The sequence below is a fragment of the Acomys russatus genome, chromosome 5 (assembly GCF_903995435.1).
Source record: "Acomys russatus chromosome 5, mAcoRus1.1, whole genome shotgun sequence".
Lineage (NCBI taxonomy): Eukaryota > Metazoa > Chordata > Mammalia > Rodentia > Muridae > Acomys > Acomys russatus.
In genome coordinates this window covers 65,514,284-65,539,940 of record NC_067141.1, presented here as the reverse complement: position 1 = coordinate 65,539,940, position 25,657 = coordinate 65,514,284, and the positions used below count along the sequence as shown (strand labels likewise).

Here is a 25,657-nt window from a genome sequence, read left to right as displayed (position 1 = left end):
TCAAGGGCAAAACAGACAAGAATACTTTAGTCCTTGGTCCCTCTCTCAATTTTTTAAGACATTGTCTCTAACTCAGGCTAACCTGGAATTCCCCATGTCGCTAAGGCTGACTTTGAACTTTTGTTTTTATTTTTCAAGACATGATTTTTTTGTGTAGCCCTGGCTGTCCTGGACTTGCTCAGGAGACCAGGCTAGCCTCAAACCCAGAGACCTGCCTGTCTCTGCCTCCCGAGTGCTGGGATTAAAGGTGTGCACCGCCATTGCCTTGTGACTTTGAACTTCTAATCCTTCTGCCTTCACCTCCCATGTACAAGGATCACAAGCGTATAAAACCTCGCCTGATTCACATGGTGCTAAGGCTCGAATCCAGGGCTTTGAGAATGTTAGACAAACATCCCTGACTGAGCTACATCCCCAACCACCTTGGTCCCCTTTTGAATTTTTGTCCACTGGAGTCGAGTAAATTACGTGCTTATATAGAAACGGGAGCCGCCTCCCTACCCACCTACTCCATTTCCCAATCGAGCCTGGCTCAGATCTTATTGCAAAGAGGAATGTACGGGTATGCACAGCTGACAGAAAAAAATCTGGTCCCTCATGATTGGTCCTTGCAGGCATGGAGCGCTTAGAGACCCTTATTGAAGTAGGCAAAAAGCACTTGTTCTCCAAACTTGGCCTTGATGCTGTCCTGTAGCTCTGGTTCTAGAAAGGAAACTGGCAATTCGCTGAAAAGAAAACCAGAAGGGGGTTACAAGGATGCTACTACCTAAGAGGATCAGCAATTATCCCTGAGGGAAAAAAAAGCCCACCCCATATTTCACCTCTAAGAAGCCCAACCTCAATAGCATTAACTATCAACCTGACGCAGCCTAGAACCACCTGAAGAGAGTCTCACTTGAGTAACTGAGTTTATCAAGTTGGTCCGTGGGCATGTCTGTGAAGAACTGTATTAACTACTGACTGATGTGGGAGCACCCAGGCGACTACGGGTGGCACCATCCCCTAGGCAGGTGGCTTTGGGCTCTATGAGAAAGCTAAGCGTAAGTCTGTGTGAACAAGCCAGCAAACACCATGGCTTCATGGCTTCTGCTTCAAGCTCCTGTTTGAGTTCCTGCCCTGCCCAACACAGATGTACTAGCCAAGTAAATCCTTCCTCCCTGGAAGAGACTTCACACAGCTCTACAGGATGAGACCATGTCTGCTGAGAGGACTGTGGCCTTCTAAACTTTGCTCTCACTCAGGACCCCAAAGGTAGACTTGAAGGGTCGTTGGATCCATTTGTCCCTATTCCCAGTGTGGTCACACTGAATAGTTTCTTCTGCTTTTTACACACTTGCACACATGCATGCACGCAAGCACACACAAACAAAAACCCCAAACATCTGGGGCTGGAGAGATGGCTTCCAAAGGATGCTAATTCAAGCCCCAGCACCCATGTCAGGCAGCTCAAATCTGCCCATAACTCCAGCTTCAAGGGACCCAAGGCCCTCTTCTGCCCTTGCTAACACCAGCAGACACATATTCATGAATACAACAAACCCTTCTTCCCAAATTGGCTCCTAGTCACGGTATTTGTCACAGCAACAGAATGAAACTAGTACAAGAACCTTTCTAATTTTTAAAAATGCCCCCCATTGTGTGTGTGTGTGTGTGTGTGCACATGTATAAAGAAGCAAGCGATTAACATCAGGTGTCTTTCTCAATTGTCCTCCATTTTACTTTTGGGGGGACAGGGTCTCTCACTGAACCTGGAACTCACCAATCTAGCTGAGCTGACCAGCCAATGAGCTTCAGAGATCTACCTGCCCATGCCTCCTTAACACTGGGATTAGAAGCACATACCACTACACCCAGCTTTTTTCCATGGATTCTGGGTGATCTCACTCAGATTCTGGGGTTTGCATGGCAAGCACTTTACCAACTGAGCCATCTCCTCAGACCTCTTAAGTTTTTTGAGACAAGGTTAGGAAAAAAAAGTTTTTAACCGTTTTTGTTTGCTAGGGTCCATATATCCCAGGCTGGCTTTGAACTCTCGATCCTCCTACTTGAAGCCCATGCTCTACCCCCAGTGTGGGACTGCAAGTTCAAACTACACACTCACATAATTGCCGGTTTTTATAGCCAAAATAATAATAATAATAATAATAATAATAATAATAATAATAATAATAATAATAATGCCAAAATAATAATAATGCCAAAATAATAATAATGCCAAAATAATAATAATGCCAAAATAATAATAATGCCAAAATAATAATAATAATATTGTTTTTGTTTTTTTTTTCAAGACAGGGTTTGTCTGTGTGACTTTGGCTGTCATGGACTCACTTTGTAGACCAGGCTGGCCTTGAATTTGCATTGATCTGCCTGCCTCTGCCTCTTGGAGTGCTGGGATTAAAGGCATGTGCCACCATGCCCGGCTCCAGAATTTTTTTTTTTTTCCAAAAATTTATTTATCTATTATTATGTATACAGTGCTCTGCCTGCATGTACACCTGCAGGCCAGAAGAGGGCGTCAGATCCCAGTATAGATGACTGAGCCACCATGTGGTTGCTGGGAATTGAACTCAGGACCTCTGCAAGAGTAGTCAGTGCTCTTAATCTGAGCCTCTATAGCCAAAAGCAGGTGTGTCAGAATCAATGTCACATTTTACCTCTACTTCACTCTACCTGGATGAACTACAGTTCTTGGCTTAAATATCCAGCTTCCCCACAAGCTTGAAAGCACACTGCTCGGGACACAGGAGGTGACTGGCAGATGGCCAGTGAACCAACCCCGAGGGTGAAGAGAAGGCCACGACTATCTCGGGTCACACACAAGCTACACCTGTTTCCTGGAGCCAGCATCCAGCTGACCCTAGGCTGACATCCCTTCTCCCATCCTCCGGTCCAGGAAGCGCAGAGGAAGCAGAGGGGTACAGGTCCACGCACAGACCAGAATACCAGCCAGAATAAGCAGATCGAGTGCGATCAGATCCAACAGAAGTGGCCTGGCTAACACTCGGCCGGCAGATCCAGAGGCCTCCTGTTGTCCCCACCACCTCTCTAAGGCACTGAGTGGGAACAACTCCTACCCCTGGCTTCTCCCCCAGCCTCTCAGAGACCTGGCTGGTGTGCCGTTCACCCCTCATTAAAAGGCCAGCGTTTGGGCAGATGGGCACCAGGCCTTAGAAACATCCTCTTTCCTGCCCACCCCTCTCAGCAGCTCAGTCGGGAGCGGGAGCAGAATGTTTGATAAAACAAAGCAGGCAACAAATGGCTGATACCATTCCTGAGGGAAGAGACCACATGCCACTGGTACCATGAAGAGGAGGCTGTAAGGAAGGAGAAGAGTGTTAGGGGCATGTCCCTGAGGCCTGGCCACACCCTGTCCCTGAGCCCACACACCCGACCCGCCTTCCCTCCACCCTCTCTCTACTCCTGTTTTGTTTTGAGACAAGGTCATGTGGCCCAGGGACAGGAGCTGGCTGAGGATGACCCTGAACTACTGATGTTCCTGCTCCTGCCTCTGCTAGAAGACATACACCTGTGTGCCACCACCCTGGCTGGGAATTGAACCCAGGACCTTATGCATATTAGTCAAGCATTCTGCCACTGAGCTACAACCCAAAAAACTCACGGGTCTCTCCCCTCCCCACACCCATACTCAAACAGGGGAAGGAAGTAAGGATGTAACTGAGGAGAATACAGAGCAGACTACAGGGTCACAGGCACCTGTGCCCGACAGGGAATGAACTATCACCAGGAGGGCGTAATTAAAGATATCTGGTCAGGGCAAGCTCCTAAGGACACACGTATGTGGGGCTGGGATGCCTGACAGCCCCAACCAACCTATGCCTCTTCGTTCTTATTTCTTCTCTAACCCTGCTCTAGCCCTGAGGGAGAGGGGACCCTGGGAAGAACGCCAGCTCAGACACCCGGGTGCTAGGATATGACGTGTGCTCAGCCTGGCTACTTCTGAACAGGTCAAAAGACAGGTCGTGGGTGTCCCAGCCAGCAAAGAGCCCAAACCATCACAACAACATACTCACAAGCACCCGCACAACACCACCTGCAGCGGGGCATGCAGCACCTTCACTTTCTGCACAAGAAAAAACAAAAAACAAAAAACAAGAGACTCGCAAGGGACTCAGATACCTTACAGCAGACCCTACACCCGGCCCGCCGGCTAGGAACCAGAGCCTGGGACCTGCTGCCTGGAAAGGGAGAAAGGTTTTCTTGCTCCCTGCAGACAAGGTCAGGAAGCCCGTTCTCATATCTGAAACAGAGGCCGGTAAAGGCTGGTACAGGCTCTGCTTGAGTAAGATGAGGTGGTGGCTATAAGGAAGAGAGGGCCAGGGAGAAGCCCGCCTACCTTCATCAGATGCAGGGTCTCCAGCCTCTCCATAATGACCGGTAACAAGACTGGAAGACACAGAGGAGCTGAGAGGAGGACCGACACCCTCCCCAAGCCCCACCAGACCGCAGCCCCAAGGGCTTGCCATCTCCCAGAAGGCCCAGAAAACACTTGCCATTGGGAGGAGAACAGAGACTGCGCAGGCAGCGCTACACAGACTCTCCCCCAAAGCCCCAGAGAAAGCATGCGTCCCAAAAATGTGTTCCCCAGCAACAGAAGGCAGACACACGCCACTGGACCCGAAATGTCCTTCTCAAAATGAAAAATGCTTTACAGGCTGATGGAAACGAATTTGATTCCTACTCTGCAATATGGCCCTGCTGGGAACCAGGGCGAGCTGCCGGGCTCTACCACTGCCTCCCAGACTCCTCCCGCTGTTACTTAGTGAATACTAGCTTAAATGAGGTTAACTTGCTCCCCCAAGTCAGATGAGCTGATAGAAATGTGAAGACTTACATGTGGTTCCCCTCAGCTTTCAGCTCTGACAGAACCCAGCTTGAGAAGACGTCCCACCTCCTGCTTGAAAGCTGAGGTAACCAAGGCCTCTACCCAGTACTCAAGGGTTCCCACTTACTCATGCCAGGGGCTGCCATGGTGATCCGAGAAATAACCACTTGGGTAATGCCCACAGCCGCAGCTCTCTGAGGGCAGAAAGGAGTTGTCAGGGATTGCTTCTCTAGTGTGGAGGGAAGCGAGGGCAGGGCCGAGCTCAGCAGGGACAGAGGATGGGATGGACACATAGGAAGGAGTCGAGTGTCCTAACCCAACTCTCCCACCTGAAATGATGCAGGAAACCTATCTGAACAAAGACATGGCAGGGAGGGGTGGTGGTGGCATGTGTCTCAAACCCATAATGGCACCCAGGTCATGTGTGAGACCACCTAGGCGGGGACAGGGTCTGATAGGGAAGTCTCTCCTCTGCTTACCTGAGAATGGCCAAGCTCGTTTTGGTTGCTGTCCTTCACACAGATGCCCTGGATGAGTTCCCTGAACAAACAAAAGTTTCTGGGCTTTAGGAAGTAGGTGCTAGGAATCTGCCTGGCACATCAGGTCACCAGGGCCAAGGCACTGATGCAGGAGGATGCCCCCTTCTGCAGCCTGGCCCTGCTGCTTCCCTTCTTCATTCCAGTGAGTGGTATCTCAGAAGTGGTCCTGCACAGTAGGCCAAGAAAGCCCTGGATCCACACTGCTGAGGCACACTCCTGAAGCTGCAGGTCCTATGTGTGACCTTGAAATGGCCTTTAACCCTTATAAAGCCTGTTTTCCTCATGTGGGGAATGGGGACAGCCCTGGCACCTGCTTCACGGGACCTAATGAGAACTAAACGAGCTTCTGGCCAAGCACTGAGACCAGTGCCTGACTCAGTATCCACTCCCAACAGTAGCTCTTCTGTTCTTAGACAAGCTACCAGCTACTCTTGTTCACCTGCTTGGGAAGCGAGGCCGAGAAAGGAGAGCGGAGAGATATATGCATGACCCACTGCAAGCTCTTTCCACAGGGGCTGCTGGGCAGACCTCCACCTGCCAACCGGTAGTTCCAGACAGTGATGCCAATCAAAGATAGGCAGCCCTTATGCCACTTAAGTTCCAGAAAATACATAAGGAAAAGAAGCGGAAACCGGGCTGGGGCTACAGTTCAGGAGTCATCTTTGGCCAGTGCAGATGGCTCAACACCCAGTGTGCCAAGGAGCCGCCATTTCTGGTAGTGCACAACGGCAATCCCAGCACTCCAGAGACAGAGGCAGGAGATCAATGCACTCTCAAGGCCATCCTGGCCTACACACTGAGGAGATGGCCCAGAGGCCAAGAGCACAAACGGCTTTTACACAGGACCCAAGTTCGGTTCCTGACTATCAGGCAGCTCACAACTGCCTGTAACTCCAGCTCCATGGAAATCCACTGAGTCCAATCTCTGTGGGCACCTGCCCTCATGTGCACATACTCACACATACATACATATAATTAAAAATAAAATCTTCATCCAGGCATGGGGGCACATGCCTTTAATCCCAGAACTCAGAGGGTAGATGGATCTTTGTAAATTCAAGGCCAGCTTGGTCTACATAGTGAGCTCCCAATTCAGCCAGGATACAAAGAGAGTCCTCTCTTTAAAAAAAAAAAAAAAAAAAAAAAAGGCAGCCAGGTGGTGGTGGCCCATGCCTTTAATCCCAGCACTTGGGAGGCAGAGGCAGGTGGATCACTGTGAGTTCAAGGCCAGCCTGGTCTACAAAGTGAGACAGGCAAGGCTACACAGAGAAACCCTATCTCGAAAAACCAAAAACTAAAACAAAAACCAAACAAACAAAAAGGCAGGCATGGTGATGTGCATCTGTAATCCCAGCACTCAGAAAGTAGAGGCAGATAGAGCTCTAAGAGTTCGAGGCCAGCCTGGTCTACAAAATAAGTCCAGGACAGCCAGGGCTACGCAGAGAAACCCTGTCTCGAAAAAACAAAAACAAAAACAAACAAACAAACAAACAAAAAAACCCAAAAACACTGGTCCGTATATAGTTCCGTACTTAATCCATCTCACTGAACACCAAAACACTAAATTTACATCACCCATCACTCTAAGGGCCACCGCAGCGGAACGGCATCCCTTGGGGACCTCTCTGAGGCTGGGCCCATTGGTCTTCTCTATACTGCTCAATCCCAGGAAGCTAGTGGCTCACTGCCTTGCTTCCTTCCCTCCCCTAATACCCTGTGTGAAGAGGGAGAGCAGCGAAGCTCCCTGTACTTACTGCTGTCGCATCATAGGGATATTGACACAGTTCGCGGCAGCCACAGCGGCAAAGGGCACCCATCGGCCCACCAAGGGTGGAGCTCTCTGTTGGAAGGCAGGGAACAACGGAAGTTACTCAAGCTCACAGGAAGATGGGAGTTAAAAAAAAAAAAGGCTTTGGATTACACAGGAAGAGAGGCAATTTAACCTTGCTACGGACATATGTCCAGACATCCACACCAGGGATCCTCAAACTCCTACAACGAGCCAAAAAAGCTGTTTTCCCTAGAACTTTGCTGCCCTCTGGTGGCCACTGTGCCCTCAGCAACCCAGCCACACATACCTTTGTCCACATGTTCATGCCCACTGCAGTGGCCACGGCAGTGGTAGTAGCTGTGAAGTAGGAAAGGGCCATCTGCCTGGTGGAAGAGGAACGCCAGAGGGACGAATGAACGGCTGTGGGGAGCGGTGTCCACGGCGGTTCAGGCAAAGCCAGGGGCTTTAGTGAGAAACGCCAGCAACGGGCTTCAGGGCCCGTGTGGCCTGTCTCTAGAGCCACCTCAGAGCCCAGCTCCCCTCACTCCGCGCCTAGCACCCTCGGTCCTCTCTCAGTGCTCACATCACTCCTTTTTCTGCCTCGGAACCAATGACCATTGCTACTCCGTGTCTTAGAGAATCCTCCTGGGCTCCTATTGCTCCGACCTTCAAGGCTGCATGCATCCTCATGCTGGCTAGTTTTATGTCAACTTGACACAAGCTAAAGTCATCTGCGAGGCAGGAACCTCAATCAAGAAAATGCCTCCAAGCTTTTCTCTCATTTTAGAACCACTCAAAGCTGGGCGTGGTGGCACACACCTGAAATCCCAGCACTGGGGAGGCAGAGGCAGGCAGATCTCTGTGAGTTCAAGGCCAGCCTGGTCTACAAAGCAAATCTAGGACAGCCAAGACTACACAGAGAAACCTTGTCCTGAAACAAACAAACTAAAAAAAAAAAAAAAAAAAAAAAAAAAGAAAATGCCTCTGTTAGATGAGGCTGCAGGCAAGCCTTTAGGGTATTTTCTTAAATAGTGATTGATGGGTGAAGACCCAGCCCATTGTGGGTACTGCCAGCTGCCATCCCTCGGCTTCTGGTCCTGGGTCCTATAAGAAAGCAGGCTGAACAAACCAGATGGAGCAAGCCAGTAAGCAGCAGTCCTCCATGGCCTCTGCATCAGTGCCCGCCTACTGTCCTGTTTGAGTTCCTGCTCTGCTTGCTTTTGATGATAAACTGTTATATCAAACTGTGAGTAAAACAAACCATTTTCTCCAAGTTACTTTTCATGGTGGTGTTTCACCATAGCAACAGTGACCCTAAACCCTTATTTTTCAGAATCCCGCTGGAAGCCATCTCCACAGAAGGGACTTCCCAGGGGGCCTGTCTGAACAGAGCACCACTGGTCATGGTCCTGGCATTGCCACAAATCCCCGTAGCAAGAGCAACGGCAAGCTACGTCGTTGTACACTTTTCTGTATGTTTGGTTTGGTGTTTGAGACTGGTTCTCAACATGTAGCCCTGGCTGGCCTGGAACTGCTAGGCAGAACAAACCAGCTGTGACCTCACAGAGATCTGTCACCAGCTTGTTGAAAGATCTTAAACAGGGAATCTCGAGCTTCTAGACTCTTGCCTAGCATGTAGTACACACTCAGGAAAATTCTGGATCTGGACAGATGGCTCAGTGGTTAGAAGACTTGCTCTTCCAGAGGACTGATGTTCAGTTCCCAGCCCCCACACCTGATGGCTGATAACAACCCGTCCACGTCACTCTAATTCCAGCTGACCTTGCTCCCTTCTCACTTCTGCAGTCATCTCCACACATGTGGCGAACAGAAACACAACCACACCCCCCACACACACACACATACATAAATTAATCTTGGGGCAGGAGAGATGGCTCAGTTAGGAGCACTTTTTTTAAGTTTTAAGATGAGGGTCTCACTATGTAGCCCAGGCTGGACTAAAACTCACAGAGATCCTCCTGCCTCTGCCTCCTGAGTGCTGAGATTAAAAGTGTGAGCCACTATGCCTAGCCTGGGCTTTGCTTTTTATTTTAAAATTATGTGTGTGTATATGCCCATAGAGGTCAGATGCCCCCCAGAACTGGAGCATCAGATATGGGTGCTAGGAACTGGACTTGGGTGCTCTGGAACTGAGCCATCTCTAACGCTCAGGAGCACGCAGCTGTCCTTGAAGAGGACCCAGTTTGGGTTCTGAGCACCCACATAGTGGCTCACAACCACCCATAACTCCAGTTTCAGGGGATCCAACGCCCTCTTCTGATTTCTGCAGGCACCAGATGTGCATGTGCTGCACATACATACATACATACATACAAACAATAACATAAAAGATAAAAATAATTCTTTTTTTAAAAGAGAATATATTAGTCAAATTAATGGACACTTTGAAATGGCCTGGGGAAAAAGATACTCTTAGTTGGTCTGAATATTTCAAACACTGGGAAAGGATGCCCTGGCCACCTACCCCGAGTGGGCCCCACCCAGGAAGGAATGACAGTCCAAGAAGAGAAGGGCAGCTCCGTAGGGAGGTCTCCTACCTGACTGATGTGGGAGAGGCAGCGTTCCTGTTGGTGTAGTTGACTAGGGCATTGAAGGACTGGTTCACCCACTGCCAGAAGATCACCGCAGGCATTGTCCTACGAGCAAGGGAGAGCAGGAAGAGGGAAGGAAGGGCCTAGGGTGTGGAAGGCACATGGCAGCTGTAGCTTCCTAAGCTATTCCCGTTCTTTTATGCCCCTGGGCTTTCGGGTGGGATGAGCCCCCTACCAGGGATGCCTCCTCTTCCTTTCACACAGGGGCAAAGTCCGGCTTTGTCAAGATGCTCAGAGTCTTGGAATTGCTCTGCCCCTCTTCTGCCCCTCCAGGGACAATCATTCCATGTGTCCTGTTCCCATGACTCAAAACTCTTCCCCCACTTTCCACCTTCCGGTCTCTGCCCTCCATAAGGGGGAGAGCCTAAGGCCCTTAATCCCTAGCACGCGGACTCTGAGGGTAGAGCTAGGAGAGAGTCCAACATCAAACCCTTCCTCCCTTCCCAACCAACCAGAGCAAGAAACGGCCTTGGCATTTATCATTTGGATGGTACATTCAGGACATTAATCCACTGTGGAATCTTTTTCTTTTCTCTTTACTTACTTATTATGTATACAGTAGTCTACCTGCATGTATGCCTGCATGCCAGAAGAGGGAAATCTCTCCAGCCCCACAGCGGAATTATTTTTTGGTTTTTCAAGACAGGGACCATGCAGGTCCCACTGTGGAATTCTTACTTTAAGAATTTAGCAGGAAACCAGGTGTGGTCGTACACGCCTGTAATCCCAGCACTCAGGAGACAGAGGCAGAGGCAGGTGGATCACTGTGACTTTGAGGCCAGCCTGGTCTACAAAGTGACTCCAGGACAGCCAAGGCTACACAGAGAAACCTGTCTCGAAAAACAAAATAATCATAACCATAATGATGTTATTATTATGTTTCATATATAATATCTATTATTATTATTATTATTATTATTATTATTATTATTATTATTATTATTATTATTATTATTAAGGAGCCAGGCATGGTGGCCCGTGGCTTTAATTCCAGCCTCGGGAGGCAGAGGCAGGTGGATCTCTGAGTTTGAGATTTGGTCTATATGGCCAGTTCCAGGCCATCTAGAGTTACTGTGAGACTCTTGTCTCAAAAACAAAACAGAATAATAACAAACAACAAAGAACATAGGAGGCTGGTGAGATGGCTAGGTGGGTAAAGACACTTGAGTTCTAGGCCCAGGTCCCACACGGAAAGAGAAACTACTTCTGTTAAGGTGTCCTTTGTCCACATATTGTGGAATGTACCCCCATTTCATGTACACACAATAAAATAAACAAATGTAATTTGAGTTTTTTGGGGTTTTTTTGTTTTTAATTTTTTGGTTTTTTTGAAACAGAGTTTCTTTGTGTAGCCTTGCCTATCCTGGAACTCACTTTGTAGACCAGACTGGTCTCAAACTCAGAGATCCACCTGCCTCTGCCTCCCAAGTGCTGGGATTAAAGGCACATGCCACCACACAGGGCCATAATTTGTTTTTGTTTTTTTTAAGACATGGTTTCTTTGTGTAGGCCTGGCTGTCCTAGAACTCACTCTGTAGACCAGGCTGGCCTCAAACTCACAGAGATCTGCCTGCGTCTGCCTCCTGAGTGCTTGGATTAAAGGCATATGTCACTACTCCCAGGCTCTGACAAAAGTTTTTCTTTTTTCTTTCTTTTTTAAAAGATTTTTTTATTGATCTAATATAGGAATGCTCTGCCTGCATGTATATCTGCATGCCAGGGCATCAGATCCCATTATAGATGGTTGTGAGCCACCATGTGGTTGCTGGGACTTCTGAAAGAGCAGACAGTGCTCTTAACCACAGAGCCATCTCTCCAGCCCCAAAAGGGTTTTGTTTTGTTTTCTAGACAGGGTTTCTCTGTATAACAGCTCTGGCTGTCCTGGAACTTGCTCTGTAGTCCAGGCTGGCCTTAAACTCACAGAGATCCACCTGCCTCTGCCTCCCAAGTGCTTGGATTAAAGGTGTGCACCACCACCACCGGCTTCCAAAACAGTTTTTAAAAGACTTAATCCTTTAATTTAAGTACTCTAGAGGCAGAGGCAGGTTGAGTCTCTGTGAATTCAAAGTCAGCCTAATCCACATAGAGGTCTGTAAGTGAGAATTTTGTAATTTTGGTTTCTTGTAAAAAGACAGAAAAGGCCGGGCATGGTGGCACATGCTTTTTATCCCAGCACTCAGGAGGCAGAGGCAGGAGGATCACTGTAAGTTCAAGGCCAGCCTAGTCCACAGAGAGTCCAGGACAGCCAAGGCTACACTGGGAAAACTCTGTCTCGGAAAAACAAAAAACAAACAAACAAACAACCCACAGAAATGTTACGGGAATATGGTTTCATTTTAATCCCAGGTGTGGGGATAAGAGGCTGCTTCATAGCAGGTGACTATGATTTGCCTTGTGCTGGCGGTTTTGCCGGCTGCAGACAGTTTCTGCAAGTGTGATGTTTGGAATTCTGGGAACTTTTTAGAGGATATATAAATCCTACGACCTGCAGGTTTGCTGATGTTGGCTGGCTGGTGGCTAATTACTGTTGGTTGCAGTTTATCAAGTAGTTGTGCACAAAGAAATGAGAAGAAATTAGATACCCTGATAGCAAAGATCAAATTTGCTCCAAGGAACTCGGCACCCCTAATAAGCAGGAAGTAGTTTAATAATAGCTTTGCCTCCTTTCTCCTCTATCCTTGTCTCTCCTAGGGGGTTGGTATGGGTAGAGAAGGGAAGAAGAGAGAAAAAGGAGCCCACAACGTAGTAAAAATTCCAGCTACAGAGTTCTAGGTCAGCCAGGGTTACATGGTGAGGCCCTCAAAATAGTGCTGCTGGGGGCTGGAGAGATGGCTCAGTGGTTAAGAGCACTGGCTGCTCTTCCAGAGGTCCTGAGTTCAATTCCCAACAACCACATGGTGGCTCACAACCATCTAGAATGTGATCTGATGCCCTCTTCTGGACTGCAGGTGTACGTGCAGGCAGAGCACTGTATTTATAATAAATAAAATCTTTAAAAATAGTGCTGCTGCTGTTGCTGGTGGTGGTGGTGGTGGTGGTGATGATGATGATGGTGATGATAACAACAGAAACAGGGTGGATAGCCTGCTGAGTCCTGGAAGTCTGTTTCCATCACCATCAGGCCCTACAGTCCTGAATATGGTCATATGGTCATGAGCTAGTACTTAGCTTCTAGAGCCCATCTAGCAAAGGGAAGTGGCAACAGCATCTATGCGTAAGGCTGTTGAGAGAGCGAAAGACCACTCAGGCAAAGAACTTAGCGCAGGGCTCGGCATCTGTCGAGTGACTAGTCAAGAGAACTGTTAATACAGGTGGCCCCCAGCTGGGCCCCTCCTCAGTCTTGGGGCTCACCTGTAGAACTGGAGCATGAAGCCTGTGATGAGCATGCCCCCGGGGACCTGGAAGGACATCCGGCCAATGACGTTCATCTTCTCCCCAGTGTCAGGGTGGAAGGCCGAGTCATATAGCTTCTTAGCATACAGCAGCTGCTCCACCTGAGTGCCAGGGGGCACAAGTCCCATCCTGTCACCCAAAGACAGTATCAATGACCACCTGACCCGACAGTCCTGGTCTCCTGTCTCCCTGTGGAGACCTTTGCCAACTCCTTCACCTTCGGTTTCTCCCTCCCCTGGAGAGCCCAGCAGCTGTGGAGCTGGTACCTCCAGCCCCTCCCTAGCCACTCACTCACCTGCTCTTCTCCACCACCTCCTTGGCCCAGTCCAGCTCCCGCTCAGATGCAAAGACAGTGCGAGGATCCGTGATGTTAAAAAAGTGCTTCACACGCCCCAGGAAAGTGCACTGATCCCAGCGGGGGGCATCAATGTTAAAGCCAGACAGGTTGGCCTCCATACTGTTCACGCACCAACTGCAGACTTAAGGGACAATGAGAGCCGACCCCTAAATCAGTTTGCTCCAGAGCCCCCAGCAGTCAGAGACCCTAGGCACCCCCTATGATGATCTGGGGGGGCCCTTATTAATGGTGGTCAAATTAAGCAATTGCCAACAAGCATTTCCTGGATCCACATCCATGGCCAGCCCTGTGCTTGATTACACTAACGGAGACAATGTCTGCCCCAGGATAGCTCAGTCTAACTCACCAGGAACTAACAGAACACTGGTAGTCTTAGCAGGAAGATAGGCAGCCATTTTGAAACAGAGTCACCAGGCTTGCCTTCAGAGAAACTCTTTAACCACCACAGCAGCAGCGGAGACGCAGCGGAAGGAGTGATATGAGGTGGCTGGGCACATAGTGTCTGCAGCCAGGAAGCAGAGAAACCCTAATTCTATCTCAAGTTGAAAACATAGCGGCTCCTTCCATTCATAGCCGTGGGGGTCTCTGTGCACCTTGGCCACCAAACTTGGGAAAACAATTCCATTAAGTGGGTTGCTTTAAGTAGCAGGGGTGCTCCTTTCAACTAAATTCGCATTTCATAAAGTGAAGCCTTGGATAGGTTAAACTGTTCTCAGGACATCTTTCTTATTGTCCACATCCCCCCTCCATGGAAAAGACCAGGGGCTTGGCTTTAATGGCACTCATCTCTTTAACAACCAGACAGCTGCTTTCCCGGGTCCAGCCTGTCTCTCTCTGCTTCTCTTCTTCCTGCTTTCTCAGAGTAGGTCTAAGCTCAGTGAGCAGTGACCACGACACACAGCCTGTATGTTATATGTCTTCAGGTTTCCACCAAACAATCTAGCCAATTACTTTTTAACTTGGCCTTGTCCAAACTTTCAACATATGAGCACTGCATTTTAATTGCCAGAATGTACCCAGGAGGGCCCTTGTTTCCTTCTGGAAAGATCACGAGGCAGGCTTCTGCTTGGCTTTCTCGTGTTTCACACTCCTAGCAAAATAATCCACTGGGTTCTATGCATAGCATTCAGGAAGTCAGTGCTCTCCTTCCACGACGTGGGTTCTGGAAATTCAGCTGAGGCCATCCGGTTTGGTGGCAAGTGCCACCAGCCCACTTTTACTTTCTTCACTGAGGTCAGGATAGAATGCACACAGTCCTTGGGTTTGGTTTTGTTTTACATAAACCATAAGGTTCCTCCCTTATTTTGCATTATGTGTCTGAAATATTCCCCTACCCCTAACACACCCAAACAAAGGGGGTACACTCCCTCCTTAGGCTACGCTGGCCGTGAACTCAGAGATCTACCTGCCTCTGCCTCCTCCAGAGTTCACCTTGTACTTTAAACAAGATTCAGCATTGAAGCCAGGTGTGGTGGCACACGCCTGTAATCCCAGCACCTGGGAGGCAGAGGCATGTGGATCTCTGTGAGTTTGAGGCCAGCCTGGTCTACAAAGTGTGTCCAGGACAGCCAAGGCTATCCCAGAAACTGTCTTAAAAACAAAACAGATGAATCTCATTCGGAGATCTAGACCCAACAAGGCAGGAAAAACACTTACTTCAAATGAGACGAATGCAGATGGCCAAGTCACTATGAATGTAACATGTATAGAACTCAGTATTCTCATGATTGTCACATGGTTCTCCCTGCTGTATGTAGTTTGTCTTATACATGTGTAATATAAAAAAAAAGAATGTTAAAAAAAAAAAAAAAACCAGAAACAAAAACACTCTACTTAATTGTAAAAGGTACCTGAAAACACTGGGCACAGTGACGAACACCTGTGATCATAGAACTTGGGAGGCAGAGGCAAGCAGATCTCTGTGAGTTTGAGGCTAGCCTGGTCTACAAAGCCAAGTCCAGGACAGCCAAGCCTATACAGAGAAACCCTGTCTCTAAAAAATAAAAAAATAAAAACAAAACAAAACCCTCTGAAAACCAGCAGGACATAGTGGTTCATGATTTAATATCAGTACCCAGGAGTACCCAGGAAGGAGGCAGATCTGTGAATTAAAGGCCAGGTGGTCTACATAGTTCTGGGCAGAGTTAACACAGTAAAACCATCTCAAAACAACAACAAAACTGAAAACCCATGCAGGAAGAAAAATCTGTCTTTGCTCTGATAATCTTAACTAGGTTGGTAGAAAGATGGGTGAAGCCTGAAGCCCAGATCAAACTATTAATACTGTGCAGCACTTTCCTTTGTGACAAGAATTGCTCGATGTACTTGTCATCTAGGACACCTTTGAGGTAGGTAAAGGTTTGCACGCATCAGCAAACTTCCAGAGGTACCACCTCTACCTAGACTATCTGCTGTTAAAAAGGCCTGTTTACTAACAGATGCACACAGCTCTGCGCCGAGGATGTAGTGTAGCTCAGTTGTACAAGCCCCTGCATTCTGGGTTCAGTCCCACAGGGCGTAAGGCATTCCTACCTAGGCCGCAGTGTTTACAGGCAACGCTGTAAAATAAAGAGTTTCCAAGTTAGTTCATGTCTCGACTCTCACCTACAACAACCGATTTCTAGGGCTGTGAGGAAATAAACTTTGTATATAAAAAGCATTCCACTAGGAAGAACGCAATTTCCGCGAAGCCATCTCCAGAGTCGAGAACCTCACCTGGCACAAAGGAAAGATTAAGTCTCCAGTGGTCCTGTACATGAGAGGAGTGGGAGGTAGTGTTTGCGCTCCAACATGGCTCAGCAAACTCCGGCGGATTCTAGACAGTCTAACACGCCCGTCTGCTGTCAGCTAACCTCAATGCTAGGGACCCGCCTCAGGCGACCTCCCCCAACTCAGCAGAAATTAACTGTCTTGGATTATAACAAGACTGTGGAGAGAGGGACGCAGCCTAGAACTCTTGTGCCCTAAAGCCTGGTACCCAAAGACAACGGGGGCCAGGGGTGGGGGCTGGGGATGGGTCAGAAAGGAGGACTCCATTGGAGCCCTGATCTGTCCCTCCGGCCACGCGGCTTCTGCAGATGGCCGTCCAGCACGCAATGCCTGGCAGCCCCAACAGAACAGTCAGGCTCCCTTCGGAGACGTGAAGGTTAAAGGTAGCTGTACGGACCGGACCGGAGCCTAGCATAGTTTATCCGAGAAGCTCCACCCACCAGCGGATCGAAACCGATGCTGAGAGACTCATAGCCAAACATTGAGAGAAGCGTTAGAGAGACTTGTGGAAAAGTGGGGGGGGGGGAAGGGGGGACGGACAGAAGGACCTGCAGGTAACAGAAGTGCCACAGAAGACTAACAGAGCCAACTACCCAGGACCCAGAGGGGCTTGTTGGAGACTGAAGCACTAAGGACCATGCATAGACTGGACCTAGGCTCCTACACAGACGTAGCAGATGGACAGACAACTCAGGGTTCTTGTGGGTCCCCTACTAAGAGGAGCCGGGGCTGACTCTGGCATGGACTCTGCTGCCTGCTTTTTGATCACTCCTCCCTGCAGGGGAAGAGGACGCGCTCAGTCCTGATGAGACTTGACGGGGTGGGGTGGGGGAGTTCGTCTTTTCTGAGGAATAAGGAGGAGGAGGAGGCAAGAGGGAGGGAGGGTGGGACCAGAAGGAGAGGAGGGAGAGGGCTACGATCAGGATTAAAGTGAATAAATAAATTAATTTTTTAAAAAGTAGCTGTGAGGTTGGCCTGCACTTGAGGCCCCTTACCTGGTCCCAGTGGGATGTACCCTAGCGACTGCCGCCAGGCGTAACAGACTAAGAAAGCTGTATTGGAGCATTGCTGCTAGTCTCGGAACCTCCCCCTCCCCCTACGCCCCCCCTTTCTGACCAATCACAGGCTACAGACTCCCGCCAGCCACGTGGGCGGTTTTGCACCTCCGGCTGGGTTGCTCGCCAGCCCGCCCCGGCCTCCCGCCACTCCCAAGTCCGCGTGCGCAATGGGCGGGAGCTTTGGCGCGCTTGCGCACTTTAGGTAAAGAGGAGCAGAACCCCGCCCCGTCCCTCTGCTCTGCTCCTCCGCTGTGCGTGCGAGGGACGTCAGGGGCGGTGCCGCAACAGTTACCCCGGGTAACGGGGGAGGCAGGAGGAGGAGGAGGCGGAGGAGGAGGGACTCGGCTTGAGGATGGTGAGTGTGGGGGCCCTGGCCCCACAGGAGCTGACCAGTTACCCCCCTTCTGTCCCCAGGCCCAGGGCTGGGCGCTGCGCTTAAAGTCAAGGAGGACGTGGGATGGCGCTCGCCTTGTTCTTTGGGGTTCTAGATCGGTTTCGGGGGCGGACGGGGAGCCCCCAAAGTGGGCCTGGAAGGAGGCCTAGGCCTAGGAAGGAAGGAGGGATTTGTGATGGGTCCTAGGCTTGGAGAAAGGACTTGCGGAGTGCTTGGCTGGCACGGAAGGATCTGGGTCCATCATCATTCTGGGAACTGGGATGAAGGCGGCTCGGGAGCTGCGGATATCAGGCCCGGCTCACAGGCTTAGATCTATCTGCGGAGTCGACCTCTCAACTCCTCGGGACTGTGGGGTCCATCTGAGACTGGACAGAAGTGAAAAAGGCGCGGCGCCACTGTCTTTGAGATCACCCTGGTGGCACCAGGGAGATGTAACCTAGCTTTCCTAGATGCTCTTGTCTCTGAGTGAAGTGTGTAGGGAGTAAATCCCAGGACAATAAGAGATACCGCTGGGAATGAATGCCTGATTTCACGTCTCTGTGGTGGGTGCGCTCCTGCAGTCCCAATTTACTCACTGAAAGTTCTGCAAACATCTAATGGTTGTTGGTGAGCGATTTTTCGTTCCGTATTTATTCCATGTTGATAGAAGCAAACTAGCCTCCTGTGTCCTAGCATTTCCTTCAAACTTGTTCCAGCGTTCTTTTGCGTGTGGCCACACATGAGAACCAAAGGTCTTCCTTCAAACTAAAGAGAATGAGAAAGTATAGAGAGGAACGTCAGTTTGAAGCAAGGCTTTTCTCTGTGAGCAATAATTAAGGCTTTTACAAATTGTAAGTTACAGTGTGACAGATTTGGCTGGAGACACTCAGTTCCTTGTTGGTTTTTTTAAACTATTGTTTTATGTGTATGAGTGTTTAACTTGCATATGTTTGTGTGCACTACATGTGTGCCTGGTGCCTGGAACTGGAGTTAGAGATGGCTGTGAGCCATCATGTGAATGAAATGAACACCGTTCCCCTGTGCTGGTAACTGCTGAACATCCATCCACCCTCCTTGTTAAGTTTGTGTGCAGTAGATGGAGAGTAAAAATGAAATTAAGGGGAAAGAATTTTTAGAGCTAGTCAAAGAAAACTTGGTTTTTAAGGCATTTAGAGCAGGTTGATTGGCTTACTAACTAATATGAACCAATCAACTGTTGCTTTCCCCTCACCCCTCATTATTTTTACGAAAATATTGAGCCACTTCTGTTGACTTAAGAAGAAGCTAGGAGTGGCACTTGGGAGGCAGAGGCAGGCCCATCTCTGTGAGTTCGAGGCCAGCCTGGTCTACAAAGAGAGTCCAGGACAGCCATGGCTACACAGAGAAACCCTGTCTCTCAAAACTAGAAGAAAGAAAGAAAGAAAGAAAGAAAGAAAGAAAGAAGGAAGGCGCGAGCTAGGACTGGGGATCTAGTTGGTAGAGGTTTGCTTAGCAAGCATGAATTCCTGCATAAAACTGAACGTGACAGTACCTGTCAGTAATCCCAGAAATGGAGACAGGGTAATCAGAAATTTAAGAGCTACATAATGATTTCCAGGACAGCCTGGGATACATGAGACCTATTCTCAAAAAAGAAGAAAATTAGGAGGAGGAGGAGGAGGAAGAAGAGGAGGAGGTAGAGGAGGAGGAAGAAGAGGAAGAGGAAAGAAGAAGAAATCACACAGCTACAGCTACTTTGGTCAAGTTATTGAGCAAGTGAATTTTGATACTCCCCCTCCCCCATCAATTTTCATTGTCAAATTGTTAAGTAGAATTACTTAATCTGAGGTTGTCAATCACATTTCACACTTGTTATATTTACAGTTATTTCTAACCTCAGGCTAAACAGATTTTAACAAGTGCTTTCTTTTCATTATTTATACATGAGGTGCCCTTTTAAGGCTAAGTTTATCTTAACAAATTAGTACAGATATAAATATTCACACAGACAAATAAATGGATTTGAGAGAGTGGCTGTGGTGGCTCATACCTGCTACCTCAGCACTTGGGAGGTAGAGGGAGGAGGACCAGGAAGTCAGGACCAGCCTAGGCTACATGAGGTACATTTAATGAAAATAACTAGAACTGCAATTAAAAAAGCTTGCCAAGCTCAGGTGGTGGCTCATGCCGGCAATCCTAGTACTCTAGATGCTAGATTAAGTGGGTCACCATGAGTTAAGAGGCTAACCTGGGCTACAGTTAGTTCCAGGTCAGCCTTAGCTAGAAGGAGACCCTGCCCCAACAGCCAGCCCCTTACAAGAAGGAACCACATGCTATACCAAGAGAAAGTGAGATTTGTTGTAAACAAGAAACATGAGACTTGACTTTCTTCAGCTTATCAATTGAGTAAGTATAATTTCACGATTGTTTAATTTATAATTATAGGTCATGATAAGTGAACCACTGCTCATGTTTCTAGGCACAAATTGGCCCTGTATATAAGTATATAACAAATTGACTGTGTATATACAATATTGTTGGATATCATGATAGTAGTCAATGCTCAAAGCAGAGTGTGTACATATATGTCTGAGTGTTTTGCCCGCACACATGTATGTGCACTAAGGGCATGCCTAGTGCCTAAGAAGGTCAGAGGAGTCAGTTATGAGCCACTTTGTAAGTGTTGAGAACCAAACCCCAGTCCTCTACAAGAGCAGCAAGTGCTATTTTTATTGTTTATTTTCTATGTGTATTTTGCCTACATGTATGCATATGTACCACAAGAGTTCCTGGTGCCTTCAGAAATTAGAAGAGGGCTTTGATCCTTTGTAACTGGAGTTACAGGTGGTTGTGAGGTACCTTGTGGGTGCTGGGAATAAAACCCAGGTCCTCTGTAGAAGGAACAAGTGCTTTTAGCCACAGAGCCATCTCTCCTGGGTTTATTCATTTTATCTGATCTATATTTTGCCTGCATGTATGTTTGTGTGTGTGTGTGTGTGTGTGTGTGTACACCACAGATACTTGCTGCTCTCAGAGGTCAGAACCGAGCATCAGATCCCGGGCACTGGAGTTAGAGATGATTGGGACTGTCCGTGTAGGTGCTGGAACTGAACCCAGGAACACAGGAGTAACAAGCGCTCTTAACCACTGAGCCATCTCTCTGGTCCCCAAAACAGATTTTTTTTCTTTTAATAAAGTGAACAATGGGAAACTAGGATTGTGGGATGTGATGGTACACACCTTTCACCCCAGCACTCAGGAGGCAGACTCAGGTGGGCCTCTGAACTAGAGGGCTACATTGTGAGTTTCAGGCTAGCTAGGGCTACAGAAGAAGAGCCCCTGCACCAACTCAAAAAAGGAAAAAGGAAAAGGGGGGAAAAAAAAGCAAGAAATAAGAAAAGAGCCGGTGGTGGTAGTGCAGGCCTTTAATCCCAGCTCTTGGGAAGCAGAAGCAAGCAGATCTCTGTGAATTCAAGGCCAGCCTAGTCCACAAAGTGAGTCCAGGACAGCCAGAGCTGTGCAGAGAAACCCTGTCTAAAAAAAAAAAAAAAAAAACAGAAAGAAAGAAGAAAAGAAACTAGGGCAAATTAGTTGAGAGTATCTGGTTTTACAAATCCATCTTTTCTTTCTTCAAAAGTGTAAGTTATTCTTAGAACTGGAAGTAGAGCGGTGAGTTTACACGGTCAGTGTCATGATTAAGTGTGTCACATCTGGTATCCCTTGAGCTCCTGTGGCTTACTGTACAATTGAAAAGTGAACTGTGTCAGCCATAGAGAGGCAAGCCTTTAATCCCTGCACTTGAGAGGCAGGTGAATCTCTGTGAGTACAAAGCCAGCCTGGTCTACATAGGAAGTTCCAGGATAGCCAGAGCTACATAATGAAACCCTGTCTTGGAGAAAAGAAAAGAAAAGAAAGTGAGCTCTGTGTGTATAGGGTTTTTTCGCTGTGAGGAGACACCAGGACCACAGCAACTCGTTTTTGTTTTGTTTTGATTTGTTTCCCCGTGTAGCCCTGCCAGTCCTGGAATTCACTGTAAATCAAGCTGGCCTCAATCTCACAGAAACCGCCTGCCTCTGTCTCCAGAGCGCTGAGAATAAAGGCGTACTCCACCACGACAGCCACAGCAGCTCTTATAAAGGAAAAACATTTCACTGGGGCTGCCTTACAGTTCAGAGGTTTAGTTGGTTATCACCGTGGCAGGAAGCATAGTGGCGTACAGGCACCCATGGTGCTGCAGAGGGAGCTGAGAGGTCTGCATCTGGACAGGCAGCAGGAAGAGACAGTGAGCCACCAGGCCTGGCTCAAGCTTCTGAAGCCTCAGACCCTTCCAGTGACACGCCCCTTCCAATAAGGCCACACCTCCTAGTAGGGCCACACCCTATGGGCCTAGGGGGGCTCCCCTCACCCCCAGACAGGGTGTCTCTGTATAACTGTCCTGGCTGTCCTGGAAGCACTTTGTAGACCAGGCTGGCCTGGAACTCACAGAGATCCACCTGCCTCTGCCTCCTGAATGCTGGGATTAAAGGCATATGCTACCATGCCTGGTTTAGGGAGGCTGTTTTTATTCAAACCACCACAGTGTGTGTTTTAAATTGCAGCTATGACTAATACTTTTTTTTCTTTCTAAATTTGAGTAACAGACAAAAAAACATTCTGAGCTTTTCTGAACATTTAGCATCAGCTGTTTTACCCCCGCCTTGGAATCACTTGGTTTTGTTGTTGTTGTTGTTGTTTTGGTTTGGTTTTTGGTTTTTCCAACACAGGGTTTCTCTGTGTAGCCTTGGCTGTCTTGGACTGCTTTGTATATCAGGCTGGCCTTGAATTCACAGAGATGTGCTAACACCTCCTGGTTCCTTTATTTTTTTAGGTTTATTTTATGTAGGGCAGTCGTGACAGGCAGATTTCTGTGAATTCAAGGCCAGCCTAGTCTAAAAAATGAGTCAGGGCTCCAGAGAGAAACTCTGTCTCAAAAAAGATTTATTTTATATGTATGAGTGTTTTGCATACCAGAAGAGGATGTCGGATTCCCTGGAACTGGAGTTGCAGGGTGCTTCTAAGTCACCATATGGGTGCTAGGAACAGAACCCAGGTCCTCTGCAAGAAAGAACAAGTGGTCCAAACTGCTTAGCTATCTTGCCCAGCCCCCACTGCAGGCAGTCACTTCATCATTCTTTTTTTTTAAAGATTTATTTATTTATTATGTATACAGTGCTCTGCCTGCATGTACACCTGCAGGCCAGAAGAGGGCATCAGATCTCATTATAGATGGTTGTGAGCCACCATGTGTTTGCTGGGAACTGAACTCAGGACCTCTGGAAGAGTAGGCAGTGAGTGCTTCTAACCTCTGAGCCATCTCTCCAGCGCCCACCCCACCCCCCAACACCTCCCTCCCCACCATTCTTTTTCTTTTCTTAAAGGTTTTTTGAGACAGGGTTTCTCCGTGTAGCCTTGGCTGTCCTGGACTCACTTTATAAACCAGGCTGGCTTTGAATTCACAGAAGATCCACCTGCCTCTGCCTCCCAGTCCTGGGATTAAAGGCATGCACCACCTCCCTGGACTCTGCTCTGCCATTCTTGATAAGATACAAAGGTGATGGGAATTTGGCACATGACTTGTTATTTACCATGAATTCAACTAAGCAATTATATATGGACTCTTTTCTGCTAACATACAGTTATCATACAACTTGTTTGTTTCTTTGTTTGTTTGTTTGTTTTTCAAAACAGGGTTTCTTCGGCTGTCCTGGAACTCACTTTGTAGCCCAGTCTGGCCCCAAACTCCGAGATCTACCTGCCTCTATCTCCCAAGTATGTGTGGTGTTATTTCAAGTGTTAACTGTATTTATGATTTTTGGTGTCAGAAAATGTTAAGTGAAAAAAATAGAGGGTTTTTGTTTTTTGTTTTGAAGAGAGACTGTAGCAGGGCATGGTGGTGCAGGCCTTTAATCTCAGCACTCGGGAGGCAGAGGCAGGTGGATCACTGCCAAGTTTGAGGCCAGCCTGGTCTACAAAGAGAGTCTAGGACAGCCAAGGCTACACAGAGAAACCCTGTCTCAAAAAAAAAAAAAAAAAAAAAAAGAGAGAGAGAGAGAGAGAGACAGCTGGAGAGATGGCTCAGCCTGCATACGTGGATGCAAAGCATTCATACACATAAAATTTTAAATAATAATAAAAAGATAATGGGCTGGAGAGATGGCTCAGCAGGTAAGTGGTGCACCTGCATACATGAATGCAAAGCATTCATACACATAAAATTTTTAAAGAATAATAAAAAGATAATGGGCTGGAGAGATGGCTCAGCAGTTAAAGACAGCTTACCATTCTTCCAGAGGGCCCATGTTAAGTTCCCAGCACCCACATGGCAACATACCACCACCTCTAACTCCAGTTCCAGAGGGCCTGACACCTCTGCTGACTTCCCTAGCTTAACGCTTATATGTGGTGCCCATCCATACACTTCGGCTTACATGCATACACATAAAAGTAAAAAAAATTTAAAGAGAGAAAATATGCCCATAGTCACTGTGGTGGCTCATTTCTGTAATTTGAGCTTTCTGAAGCCTGATGAGGAACAGTCGTGAGTTCAAGGCCAACCTGGACAAGTGAGTCCTGTCCTAACATAAAAATGTTTTTAGAAGGACTGGGGACATAGTTCAATAGTAATGTTCTAGAGTAGTATGTTTAATTCCTAGTAATTGTGTGTGTGTGTGTGTGTGCGCGCGTGCGCACACGCGTAATGTATGTATGTATGTATGTATGTATGTATGTGAGACATGTCTCTATATGGCCATGGCTGTCCTGGAATTCACTTTGTAGACCACGCTGGCCTCGAACTCACAAAGATACTCCTGCCTCTGCCTCCTGAGTGTTGGGATTAAAGGTGTGCCCAAGCCCAGCTAATCACTAGTATATACACACATGCACACACCCTCCCACACACAGCCTCAAAAGGAAAGGAAAGAAATACAGAACTGTGAGTGCTTATCCCCAGCTCTAGCGTGGCTTTGAGTGGCTTCTGTGTGCTGCCTTAGGGCACCACCTTATTAATCCCCTTCGTGTCTCTCATCAGATTTGGCTGTTCTCATTTCTGCATGGAATCATGGGAAAGGTCTCTCACAAAGGGCAGCCCAGTGCAGTCTGAAGTTGGAAGCAGCCTCCTGTGTGCCAGACTTCTGCTGAGAGGGGCCTCACTCTGCTGAGTTCTTTGTGTACCTTGGGAACAAGCTTTGTCTTTATTTAGTAGAAAGGTGATAAGAAAGAAAAGGCTGGGCATGGTGACACACGCGCTTAGTCCCAGTGCTTGGAAGGCAGAGGCAGGTGGATTGCTGTGAGTTCGAGGCCAGCCTGGTCTACAAATCGAGTCCAGGACAGTCAAGGCTACACAGAGAAACCCTGTCTCAAAAAAAAAAAAAAAAAAAAAAAAAAAAAAGGAAGAAAACAAATTCTGATTAGAGGTGTCGGTGGGTAAAGGGGCTTACCACCAAGCCTGATGACCTCACAGGACCATCATGGTAGAAGAGGTGCACTGGTTTACCACGCTATCTGCTGACTTCCACAAGCACTTTGTACATACACATGCACACACATGAAATAAATAAACAAGCGTGAACTTAAAAAATAATTGCAAAAAAGAAAACAGAATTTGAGGTTCTCTCTTTCTCGTCAATAGGATCCTGTTCAGAGGTGAAATGAAACTGCAGTCTGGTTTGAGCAGGTTAGGGAGTGCGTGTGCCCCGCAGTGCAGTGGTTACAGCACTTAAATTTTAGCTGTCCTCCGGGTCACACTGTTTTCCATATATCAGCACATTCCTCGAGCCACCTTGGTTTCTTTGAATGACCTAGTTTGTGTGCCACGAGTTGAGTTTAAATGGATTTTGATATAGATACATTTCTGTAATCCAGGCCAACTGTGGAGGTACACACCTTTAGTCCCAGCACTCAGTTGGCAGGGGCAGGAGC

General features: G+C 48.0%; 2 protein-coding genes across 2 annotated transcripts in view; one reads left to right on the top strand and one right to left on the bottom strand.

Annotated features, from left to right (window-relative positions):
- Positions 1-406: 406 nt before the first annotated feature.
- Positions 407-17,389, bottom strand: Sfxn2 (sideroflexin 2). Its single transcript, XM_051146711.1, has 12 exons — positions 17,284-17,389; positions 13,457-13,640; positions 13,120-13,290; positions 9,715-9,813; positions 7,464-7,539; positions 7,140-7,225; positions 5,326-5,386; positions 4,974-5,040; positions 4,358-4,407; positions 4,035-4,084; positions 3,270-3,317; positions 407-725 (listed from the first exon to the last, which is right to left on the bottom strand). The coding sequence occupies exons 2-12, from the start codon at positions 13,615-13,617 to the stop codon at positions 626-628; spliced, it is 969 nt and encodes a 322-aa protein (XP_051002668.1). The 5' UTR covers positions 13,618-13,640; positions 17,284-17,389; the 3' UTR covers positions 407-625.
- A 170-nt stretch (positions 17,390-17,559) lies between these two features.
- Positions 17,560-25,657, top strand: part of Arl3 (ADP ribosylation factor like GTPase 3) — a 52,500-nt gene continuing 44,402 nt past the window's right edge. The window contains exon 1 of the mRNA XM_051146710.1: positions 17,560-17,701. Coding sequence (XP_051002667.1) covers positions 17,699-17,701 — 3 coding nt within the window. The 5' untranslated portion in view covers positions 17,560-17,698. The remainder of the gene's footprint in view (positions 17,702-25,657) is intronic.

Excerpts from the sequence above, each read along its gene's own strand:
- Sfxn2 (XM_051146711.1), bottom strand. The coding sequence starts at position 13,617 with ATGGAGGCCAACCTGTCTGGCTTTAACATTGATGCCCCCCGCTGGGAT. Across the intron at positions 4,085-4,357 it reads AGACCCTGCATCTGATGAAG|AAAGTGAAGGTGCTGCATGC; the intron begins GTAGGCGGGCTT and ends TTTCTTGTGCAG. Across the intron at positions 726-3,269 it reads GGTCTCTTCCCTCAGGAATG|CGAATTGCCAGTTTCCTTTC; the intron begins GTATCAGCCATT and ends TTTTCTTTTCAG.